At 34.2% G+C, this 12757-nt stretch overlaps 1 protein-coding gene across 1 annotated transcript in view; it reads right to left on the bottom strand.

Moving 5' to 3' along the window:
• Positions 1–12757, bottom strand: part of LOC118195175 (tubulointerstitial nephritis antigen-like) — a 168002-nt gene that overhangs the window by 53558 nt on the left and 101687 nt on the right. The window contains exon 2 of the mRNA XM_035366431.2: positions 11726–11789. Coding sequence (XP_035222322.1) covers positions 11726–11789 — 64 coding nt within the window. The remainder of the gene's footprint in view (positions 1–11725; positions 11790–12757) is intronic.

The following is a 12757-nucleotide window of genomic DNA, read 5'->3' as shown; positions in this document are numbered from 1 at the left end:
TTTTAAATTGTCAGTTTTAAATTTCTTTATTAATAGAAAAATTCTTTTTTATAAATGCCTGTCCATGCGAATTGATTAGAAACATTTTTTATATTTTCCATACTTGTGTCTAGTGAAAAGTTGGAAAAATAAAGGGAAGATAAACATGTTAAGGATAAGACTTCTAGTATCAGAAGTTCAATATTCAAACATTATGTTTTCATTGTCCTTCCAAAAATTCCCCAAAATGTAAGATATTCAACACAAACTTTCTGTAAAATACCTCCATTATGCGTTAATACAATGAAGACATTTTCATTTTGTCAATTTTTTCTGGAGCCTTCTAGAATTGTGGTTCTATAAATTTTGCCTTCAAATCCTTCTGAACTTTCCAAGTTGCAACGTTTAAAATCCTAAAGAAAAATTAGCCCTACCCATTCTGCAAGAGAAAAAGGGCTAGAATTATTTTGAAAAAAAAAAAAAAAAAAGTGGAAAAAGTGGAAAATTGATTTCATAGATAAAACTGATACATATTCTGACAATTCTGAATATTCTGAGACAATTACATGGGAAAAATTCTTACCATGAAAAAATTAAAAGGAAGAAATTTTTAATTAATTACATAGCTCTTTTGCTTTTGCTATGAATTGTTTTGTAAACAGTGCTTTATAGCAGTGTTACCTCAACTGGATTTACTCCAAGGACGGGTAAAATATTTCGGTACTTTCTCGCGGACCGGTAAGTTTAATAATTCGACCCATTGGCACAATTTTTTCCACAAAAATTGTACTGTAAATTTTATTGTAATGTAGGTGCTGTTATAATATCGGTTGTCGGCCGATGGCAATTTGGATTTGGACAGATAGCTGGATATTTCGCGGATCGGCAAATATCTCTTGCAGACTGGCGGTTGAGAAACACTGCTTCATAGCATTTATTACCTTGTTTATATTTCAGATTAAAATACTATATAATAAGTCGCCAAAATGGAAAGTAATGCCTTTTTATAATATGACAGCAAAAGAAAATAAAAATGTTTAATTTTAATGTTATTCCTTAAATGTAATTTAAATATATTACTATTATTTTAGTTAAATTTATCAATATTATACTGTTACCCCCCAAAATCGTCGAAAATGCCCATATCTCCGAATTAAAAATTTTCTATACAAATTAATCTTAAAATCGCCAAATTTAGAGCCGTTTAATGAAAGAATTCACATCCCCAAAAGCAGAGCGTTGCTTAAATCCTCTTAATTAGAAAAAAATTAAATAATTTTGAAATGCTTTTGTTTGACTCCTTGCTCAGAAACTCCAGTATCCCACCCTTTGCATTAGAAATAGGAACAAATTATAACCCATGAACTCATTCAAAAGATAATCATATTTGTCATTGAATTGTCAAAAATATTCCTCTATAATGATAATTCACACTCAAAACAGCAGTCGTAAAAACAAGACAGAAATTTCAGATGATTAAAAATTAAGGACTTTTAAGGACCAAAAATCGATTCCAAAAAACCTAAGGACTTTTAAGGACCGTACGAACTCTGTTCATAATATACACATTTCAAATCGGGTCATTTTTTTAAACACTGTGTACCTTGTCTGGCGTTAGCATATTGTTAGGCTGCGTATTTGTAAATCTCCAGCGTTAAATTACTTAAAAATTTAATTCACACGTTATGTTAGTTGAATCCTGCAAGTTGCGTAGATAACTTCTGTATGCACAAATCGTACGTCTGTTAAATTCAAAGTTATAAAGGTTTCATTTACTTGAGTTTGTTACAACCATTACAAAACGTAATATATTATGTAATGACACCTAATTAACTGATTGCATAGACAGGGCGATAAGTCGTCTAACAGTCTCAGTAATGAACAAAGAGTAAAAGTGAGTAGAACCCTACGAATTTACGACATATTTTGACTCAAACAAAATTAAAAGAAGTTGATAAAAGAATAATTATACAGAACATAGGTGTCCAACCGTTTTTGCTTTAAGAGCTACTTTTAAATTTCTGCTATGCCTCGCAGACATCCGGTGTTTTGTATTTAGAAAATAACAATTTTATGAAAAATTAGTGATTTTAATGCATGATTTTGTGTTTCGAAGTAATAAAGTAAATTAATAAAAAAACTAGCAAAAATTGAAAAAAATCTACTAATAAACACAAATATAGTGCAGGTTCAAACTCATTTTATTTCAAATTAGGAAATAAAGAAAGCACATACTAATAAGCTAATTAATAATACAATAAAATGCAACAGTTAAATTATCAGATATCTCACTTAGTACTGTATTAAGTCATTAACTTGCTATTATATTAATTTGATTATTAATATTCTCGGACAGCTTAATAAAATTTGGATTCTGATACACAGCATCGTAGCGCCATGTTGTTATTCACATGTTCTGTAGTCAATACACTGACGAGCCAAAACATTATGACCATCCCCACATTCTTCAATGAACTTGTATGGATGACGTTGAGGGCACGTGATTGTTTCCATTTAATCATGTGGTATTTAATCATGTGGTATTTGATACTGGAGAAGGTAAGGAATCATTCTTGCACTTAACATTTGCGAGTAAAGGGAAAGGGTGCTGATCTAAGCGAATTTCATAAAGGGCAGGTTGTAATGGTCCGAAACTCAGAACGAGTATCTCTGAAACTGCACGACTGGTAGCTTGTTCTCGATCTGTCGTTGTTAGTATTTACGTAAAGTGGATAAATGTCAGTGGTACCAGAAGTAGACAGCAAGGTGTTGGACGTTCACGCGTCATCAAAGAAAAACAACATCGGAGATTGTCCGGCTTGGTTCCGCTTGGCGCCGGACAGTGGCTCAGATAACAGCCCAATGAAGTGCAGTCCAAGTGCAAGTGTTTCGGAACATACAGTTTAGCGGACACCGTTGGATTTGGGACTGCGCAGTCCCACTCGTATGCCTCTGTTGACCAAGCGCCATTGTCAACTACGCTTACAATGGGCCGTGAAACATCGAAACTGGACATGGATAAGTGAAAGACAGTTTGCCCGTCGGATGAATTATAATTTCTCATTAATCAGGTCGACGTTCGTGTCAGGGTAAGCAGTCTTCTAGGCGAACATTTGCTCCCCCTCCTGTACGGTAGGTCATAGACAGGCTGGGGACGGGGTATTATGCTTTTGGGGACGTTCTCATGGGTGGTTCTGGGACCCTTAATTGTGGTAGAACAGCCAATGAAAGCTGCGACTATCTGAATATAACCGCGGATCGGTTGCCCCCTTATATGGCATCTGTCTTCCCAACTGGAAATAGAATCTTCCAGCAGGACAACGTCCCATGTTACACGGCTCGAACTGTATTGGAATAGTTTGAGGAGCATAAGGATGAATTCAAGTTATTGTCCTTCCACTTAACCCGCCGGATCTTAACTCGATAGAGCACATTTGGGATCTCATGGAGTGGCAGCTCAGAGCTCAAACTCCACTATGTCGAAATATCTCGACTTTGAGTGACCGCTGCTTGGACATTTGGTACAACCTACCTCCAATCATCTATCAAGACTTTGTGGTATCCATGCCAAGGCGAGTTGCAGTTGGTTTTGCAGGCCAAAGGCCGCGAAACGCGTTATTGAGTAGGTGGTCATAAGGTTTTGGCTCTTTAGTATTTATTTCTGTACTTGCTTTTATTATTTTAAGTTGTGAAGAAGCCTGTTGATAGAGGTATGTTGACCCAAGAAATGCTTTCATTCTTAGTGCACACCTAAGCATGTTTTTTTTTATTATTATTTATTTATTTTTATTTTTTTATTTATTTAATAGGATACACTAGTTTAAGAACGTCATTACTTTTATATCCTCTGCTTTTTGAGAGTTACGAAGAGTAATAATCTCTGATTCAGCCTCCGATTTGTTAATAAAACAAAATTTTTCCGTTGACGAAGTTATTTCTCTTATGCCTAATTCCAAGAACGAATTTTTTGTGAACAATCCAATACATAGAAAACATGCTTGGTAATCTTCTTTGACATTCTGAGTTAAGAAACAGAAGGTTTCAACATGCTAAGATAAGATCATGCTATAGAATAAATTCCGTGTCTATAATGAAGGTAAATGACGGAAAATGCTTATAGTTTTTCTCCAATAAGTTATTCTTCCACGAATCGATTTTAGCCAGGAAAGCACGTATGGAACTTATCATTTCAGATACGTCTTTACCTTGTAACGTGGCACTTAGGTCGTTGCGTTTTGCACTGATTTCGGTTAAAAATGCCGAGTCAGCAAGCCACTGAATGCCACTCACTTTTTGGTCATAATCGTGTTCGAGAAAAGCTTTAATCTTTGACCTCAGACAGCATTACCACAAATTTTGTTAAAATGTTTCCTGGACTCAGCCACATAACTTCTGGGATGTTAAATTATATCACTATACTCGTTATCTAGCTCATAAAGCACAGTTTTAAAAAGTCGATAATTCAAATCCGTCCTCGGATAAATTAACAATGCGTATAATAACAGTCATTACGTAATTGAGGTTGAGCTTTTTTGCAGCCAGATTTTCTTGATGAATAACGCAGAGGTATGAATTAAATTTGGAAGATGTATCATCCTGCTTACAACCAGCCCAACAAACCCAGTATTAATCCGGCTCACTGACCGTTGTGAATTGCGACGAGTTTTTTTAATTGGTACGTTCTTCTTCAGTAACATAATTTTTAAAACTGTGTCAGTAACATTAGCGGATTCACTAAAGAAAATCTCACTTGTTACGTAGATGTAATGTCGCCCATTCTTTCGTGTTTCGTGACAGAGGCACATCTTTTATAGCTCAGATTATTTAATTTTACTTTTGAAGTTCCTGAAATGAAAGACTCTTGTCATTATCAGCTCAATTTCCTTCACAATGGTTCGTATGAATATGTCTTTTTATGTGATGTAAGAATATAACTTACTCTGAAGAATGCTTCTGTGAGATTCATTGTTTCATTTTTAGGGTAAAAACACTGAGATGAGCTTTTTTGAGAAGATTTCAATGACTGAACTTTATACTTACGTAAAGTAAACCTGAATGGATACCTACCGTTGAAATCCTTATAGATCGTTTTGGTATAAAATTGCTACTGAAGCGCTGCATAATAAACTGCTTTTTCGCCAACGTTTGTAAATTACGGCTCTTCTCCCGTTCGTTATTGAAGTGCTAATTTTCTTCCTCCCATTCGTTGTTGAAGTGCTGATATTTTTTCCTCTCCGACGTTCGTTGCACGTCGAGTACACCACAAAGTATACGAAAAAATAAAAGTGTTATTTTAAAACTCGTCAGAAACAGCGCAGTTTGGTAGCCATTACCGAGAGCTTTTATCAACTTATTTCAATTGAAGACTCAGGTGTTTAGAAACACTTGTTAGCAGGCACTCGGGTTATAAAACCACATCCTGTGTTGAACACGTGCGAAAATGGCATATCTTTCCTATCCTAACGTGACAAAGTTCGTAGTTTGAGATAAAAATCTCGTGAAAGTGCGATTTTAGAGTCTTCAGATACAGCAGGCGTTGAGATAGTTCTCCTAAATATGTCCGGTGGTGTAAATGCAATTTCTACCGTTACCTTAAACATGCAATAAGGCATATCTGTGCTAGCGTCAGAATGGCGAGAGTAAAGAAATGATATTCCACCAAATATTTGAACTCAAATCGTGGATTCAGAGTCCACGACTGTTAACCGTTACACCACGAAATCTCCATTCCTATAATAAATTTTTCCCGTTTGATTTCAGCGGGGATCGAACTCTTGAGGTTTTTTAAGTGAGCTGACTGATTGACGAAACGTCGACCATGATTCATCGTTTGTGCAGACAATCAGAAGAGCGAACTTTGTGTTAGCAAACACTCTAATCCTAATTCTCCAGAGCAGATAAAATCGCAGAAACGGTTCGACTACATGTCTGTTATTTCTAATAGACTCTACAATGGCGCCCGACTAAAATTTCGGAGATGATAATTCGCCAAGAAGGGCGACTGTTCTCCTAATTTACCAGTCGCTCTATAAAATGAATTAAGAATAAAAGGAATTTTCAACTTCATCGCTGTTTGCCCTCGTGTAGGGAGTAGCACGTCTGGCTAGCAAGCAAAAGGTCAGGAGCTAAAACGCTGTAGCTGTTAAAATAACAGCTACAGCATAGCTGATTTTTCATGTTTCTTGCTCCACTAAATTTCTAATCGCTTATAAAAGTAAGTTAAGCTGCAACAATAATTCGAAATTTTCAATACATCAGACTGATTGTCGGAACAGGAAATTACAATTAACATGAATATTTAACTCGAGTTTTTGACAATCTCATTAGTTTCGGCTTATCGATGTTCGATTGTATACGCACATAAAAACTGCATATACAGTTATGCAGTCCTCTGTTATTTTCATTAAACGCTTTTAACATTACAGTCATTTAAAAAATAATGTAATAGGAAATAACTATGACTGAATATAATTGGAGCCAGGATAAAAACGTGACGGAATAGAAAATTACTATAAATTTACTATACAAAATTACAGCAGATGTTGATCTTCTGTTTACAACGAAGAATTAAAACGGCAAAGCTGACTTCCAGCTTTATAAACTTAATTACTGAATGCGGAAGAAACTCCCCCGCCAAAATAGTAAGCAAACTATTCACTTAAAACTTAATTGCATAATTTAAGACAACTTGATCTTAAGACTTGCAGGGTTAAGGACAATCATGGGCAGAGTGAAATGAAGAAAATGTTAGAGGTCTTGAACGCCCCAACGGTTTCAATCTAGAAAAGTGTTTGAAGGTTAAGTCTTTTATATATTCCACACCAATTTACTTAAGATCTATTCATTTACCAAAATAACTGAATCTTACAATGTGAATAGTACACGCATGATCGTTATCAGTAAAATATGAAGAAAAAAGTGCATTTAAGAGCACAATGCAATGTATCATCCTCGAAATCAAGTATTAGTAACAACTAAATTTTACTTTTCCGGTTTTAAACAGCACATTGTCCTAATTTAAAAATACAGTTATACGCATATATATAATTCAGATACTATTAAAAAGCACAAGAAGTGAAATTTAGAGTACATAATACAGAGTCGGCTGTGAAATTATTGTTCGGAATCAGTTCATTAGCTGGACCTGAGGTATTATAAAACAGAAATTTTCACAGCTAGGATTTATAATTTTACCCAGTACACACAATATCCGTTACACGAAATTAAGGCTTTTGACAAGTGTTTGCATCTAGTAGTTTAACATATTCTAAATCTTAAAATTTATTTAAAATCATTCATCTTGCTAAGTGAATAAAAACTGAAAGACAAGAAAATAAGTACAGCAAAATACGACAGGTTAAACTGTTTTCAAGGAGTTGCCTTCATAGAACACTTGAGTAAAGGCCTTAGATCCCATTTTATTCCTCACCAAAGAAAATTATGAAATCTATACTGCCAGCTAGCCCTGGCTACAAACTGAATTACTATTAAAAATAGTAGCAATAGTAAATGACATATTTTTCCCTTCGGCCATTAGAGGTTCAGAATAATTCAAAAATAACACATTTAAAAAATAAATAAATAAAAATTAAAATTAATATAAGTAAATATTTATTTATTTTTCTAATTTATTACGTAAAACTATTCGATTGAGAGAAAGAATTTTGGGAGTGTTAGTGTAATAAAGGGATTCTCAACCCTTTTCTTGTTTTTCGATCCCCGTATATTTTTCCTGTAATGTACAACATAATCATAATACAAATAGCTACATATAAATAATCTAAGGATAATAATTAGACTAAGAATACGGAGAAGAGTTTTGAAGAAAAAAAAAGGTTTCTTAGATTTATATTCTAAAATTTTTATTTTCTATTATTATTTTTAATTTCACAAATATAAACAAGTGTTCAGAAATAAAATCACAGATTCGAATAGCACAAAAGCCTGTTTTATTTAATATAATGGGTGTGCTTGGTGTACTGATGCAATTCTTCTTATATATATATATATTTGGCATAAATTGCCTAACTTAATTCTTAAATCACATCGTTCAGAAACATTCAACCAGTTTCTTGTTTTTCGTAAATTATTGACTTCACTAAATAAAAAGAGATGGTTAATCTGCTTCTACTAAATAAAAAGAGGGTTAGGTTATTTGAATATCGCAAAGCACACAAAGGTTATATGCCTAAGGTAAGAAATGATTTCATGAAAGATTTTCTTAGGAAAACTTCCTCGTATTCATGTTATATATGGGGCAAAGCACGAAAACAAATCATGCTGCCCGCCCGTTCGTTTTGTTTTGAAAGCGCGACAACTACCAGCATTCAGCAGGCTTTAATCACTCGGCCACAGGTAAGAAGAGAGAAACACGAATAATGTTGGTTCATTAAAAGCTTTTATTTTGGGATATTTTTCTTGTATAATCTTTGAATTCGGCATACAACCCCCCCCCCCGAAAAAAAAGGTAGATTTTTTATTGTGGTTTATTAGTTTTACATTTTTCATATTTTTTCGGCAATAAATAATTAAATTTTTTATGCTCTTGCGTTTTATTTTTATTTCATTAAATGATTTTGATGTTTTTCCATTATATTTATTTTATACTGATGCGTGCACATGCGTTCGTAATGGATTGAATGCACGCAGATGATAGCTTAATAAAATTTATTCTCCCAAAAGAAACACTTACCATGAAAGTACTCGTACAGCTCTTCTCAATATTACAGAGCACAATCAGTAGTTACCAGTTTTAAATAAGAAAGTTAAACACAAAGCAATGCAAAGCGCATCTAAAGAGAATACGAGATTGCGAGATCTCGTACAGAAATCTCGCAATAACCCCTAAGTCAATTTTGAACTAAAAACTCTTAACTCAAACTGAAACTGAGACTCGATATTATACCAAACAATTGTTGAATTCAACGTTGCCGATTCCTGAAATAAAGCCCAAAGGCACATGGCATAATCAGCACCGGACGTGGGAAAATCTCTGAAGAGAAATCGGAGGCAAGGAAAAAAAGAAAAAGAAGGGTGACCAAAAAGGTCCAAATGGCCAAAGAGAGAATCAGACAAGTACCTCAGAGCATGACGAAAGTCGGAAAGAATAACTCTAAAGTTATCCAAAGTTCAAAATTCAGGATACAAAATGCAATATACAGTCAAGATACACTATGTAAAATACAACCTACAAGAATATACTGATACAAGATGCAATAAAAAAAAATCAGTAAGTACAAACAGCAAAATTATAAATGCAGAGAAGAAATCCATACATATGTAGTATCAACAAGAATTAAAATCTAATAAGTGATATAAGTATAGGCAACCACCACCGAGGAGCTCAAGTAACAAAATTTTGGTCGCCATCGATGATAGTGTGTGCAGCAAGAGGTCTATGTCTCTATCTTCATAGACTATCTCATAAAAACTTAGCATAGTTAACGAAGTCATATGAGCTGGCCTTAGAAAAGAATTTTCTTGTTAGTTCTTTTGATGAATTAAATAAAAGTTTCAACTTTTAAATCCCTGTGCAAGAGTTCATTTCTGACAAGGTTATCGGCATCAGTAATAATTCGTAGGAATTTGTTTTGAAACACTTGAAGCTGATAAAGTTGGTTCTTCGTAGCAGTGTTCCATGCAGGAGCAGCGTAACAAAGTATGGGCCTGATGCATGTAGTGTAAATATGCTTCTTTGAGATTAGAATATTTCCCGATAAGAGAGACAAACCTGCTCATGATATCAATAGCTTTGCTTTTGACGTTTTTGATGTGGTTTGAGCATTAATTCTTTGATTCAAAATTATACCCAATTATTTGGCATGATTAACGATGGGAAGTGGTTCTTGAAACAAGAGAAGCTGTTTAAAGTTGGTGTGTTTCCTAGTCTTGCCGAGGATGAGTAGCTGAGATTTGCTTGCATTGATTTTGACACGCCAGTTGGTACACCAATCTTCCACCGTGTAGAGATAGCTCTGCAGCTTGGTTAATTGCGGGGTTGGCTTTGATATATCTGACGGCTACCGCCGTATCGTCGGCGTAGCAAGCAAGAAGTGAGTAGTTGTCCAGCCCGCGATGCGGGAAATCAGATATGTAAAACAGATAAGAGTATGGAACCTAAGACACTACCTTGCGGCACACTGGATCGTACAGTTCTTAAAGCAGAAGTTTCGTTGCCTTGGGGGACGAAAAAAAGTACGTTACTGATTTTCTCTTTTCTTTAGGAATCAATTCTCTGTGCTAAGAAAAATCAATCCTCTGTGATGTTGTACATAAACTTAGTATTAAACCCGTGCAAAAACGCAACAATATTATAAGGTTTAACTTATTAAACACGAAAATTTCAATGAGGTGATGCTAATTTAGTAATGTTAAATAGCCGTATCACGACACGAAAGACTGTTAGATCAAACGCACCACTGTACCAAAATTGTTAAATATCTGAAAAAACAGAGATAGCATTGAAAGAGTGAGGGTATCTGAAATCCATACGTACTTAATATAAGTACTATTACTAATGTATTTCCGATCGCTTGCAGACCTAACGACGAAATCCAGCAGTCGTTACGTAATCAAGCTGTGACGTCATTCTTTCGATTACGAACTGCGAAAGCGCGAAGCAATAAATTAGGGAAATTCACCTATAGATGATGGACGATTGACGTTGCAGCAGAGACACTGCTTCTGTTAAAAAGAACTATGAGGAATAATTACTTTTTCCTTCTCGTAAATGTTAAATTTACGTTATAATCGTCTGTCTTCATTAAAATGTCTTTCGTTAATTAATTTGTTCATCGTTTTGTCCCGACACTAATATTTCAAAATACAATAATAAAATCTACCATGTAACGCTAATTAAACCGAGTATGTGAAGACATTGCGTTGTGTTTTAAAAGTTTTCCGGGCTCGCATCGGTTGAATGGCCAGACACTCGATTACGGAAAAATACTCAAAACATTAATTTAAAACATACTGAGGCTAACATCTAAACTGTTAAATAAATAAACCATTAGCAATCATGAGGATAAATAATAATAATAAATTGACAGACTCTACTATTACTATTCTGATTTATTTACTAAGGTTAAATCTTGACTGACAATTCGGTTTTACATGACTGTAAAGTTGTAACAGTTGTTGTTCGATTTTACAGTAACTGTTAAGTTTTCCATATCGGAAAATAATTTCTATCAAGCTATCATTCGGTTCTGTGTGCATTCAGTTCGCTAACGATCCTGTACGCACGTAACAGTATAGTCAATGTTAATATTACTGCTTCACAAAATAAACTTTAAACTTTCCATGTACTACATACACATAGTGCTGAGCTTAAGGAATTATTACATATTATTTCTCAAAACTCAAATCTTTTTGAAAATACAAACATCTCCCATATATAAACTTACTTTTTCGAAATATACTGCAAAGGAAAATTAATGTTAAAATTTTAAATATCGGTAATGGAAAACACTTTTACTTTTAAAAGAGACTTTTTGAAATTTAAACCATTTTTCTGAAAGAACCTTTAACTTCCTTTATGAGTATTTCATTAAACTTAATGGCAATTGACGACTGTCATCATTTTAAGAAATAAATATTAACGAACAATTTGGATTAAATTTATTTCCTTTCAGTAAAGTAGTGGCACTTAAAACATACGAAACTTTCAACTCTGCATTACTATAAATACGGCGGTGACACACAGTTCAGATAATATGAGCTAAATCATTTCACAAAATATACATACCATTTGTTGCAATTTATTTTCACAGTCTGTCCAAGATAGTACTTTCGGCCTTGATAATGGCAAACTGTAATAAAGTAAACAAATTTAGGTTGTACAACATTATAAACATTTTAAGCTCATTATAATTCTTAATATAACCTTTTGATATACTATGGAGCATTTTATGAACTTTCGAAAATCGGAAACATACCTCCCAAAAGAGCTTTAACATTTTTTAAAAGACTAATTAATATCTTCGCTAAATATACTGAATTTATAGTAGCACATCGTTAAAATTAGGAAAAACTGCAACATTATTTTGGCTTTTTTTCCTTCCAGAAGAAGACAGGTTTTGGCAACCGCCGTTGATTTCCCTAGCGCATGCGCATGATAAGCGAGTTCTCTGCTGCGTAACACTTATACTTAGTTAATAGGTAGTTAACAAAAGTCAATGGTGAGTATTGCATGTAAGAGAGAAGTTCAAAGCGCTGTGTAATATCATGTTTCTACGCTGCTGTTCAACGTTTTCATAGTTAAAATAAATGTTTGTCATGTATATCGAAGACGTCATTTTATTATTCATAGGTTATGGGCCCAGATAGCGCTAACTGTGCAGTGCAACTACCATTGTTAAATTTCGGCAAGCCAAGCTGCGTCGACTGAAATGAAAATGGCGACGACTAATACAGTGTCAATTGAAAAGCTAAACAAGGACAACTTTGATACGTGGAAGTTGCAAATGGAAGCAATACTGATTTAAAATGATCATTGGGACTATGTAACTGGGAAAATTCCGAAACCAGAACCTGGTGATGAAGAATTTTCTAAATGGAAAACTACTGACCAAAAAGCACGAGCGGATATAATTCTATCCATCTTACCCAGTGAACTTCCACAAGTAAAGAATTGTGTAACATCTCACGAACTGTGGCGTAAATTGCATTCTATTTACGAATCGAAGGGACCAGCTTGGCCACAATTCTAAAAAAATTGCTTTTTACAAAAATGAGTGATTCTAAACAAATGACTGTTCATCTAAATGATTTTTTCATT

This window comes from Stegodyphus dumicola, chromosome 10, assembly GCF_044657685.1.
Source record: "Stegodyphus dumicola isolate Sdum_Otavi_A_Nest chromosome 10, ASM4465768v1".
In the NCBI taxonomy this organism is placed as follows: Eukaryota; Metazoa; Arthropoda; class Arachnida; order Araneae; family Eresidae; genus Stegodyphus; species Stegodyphus dumicola.
This window is presented reverse-complemented; position numbering and strand designations above follow the sequence as displayed.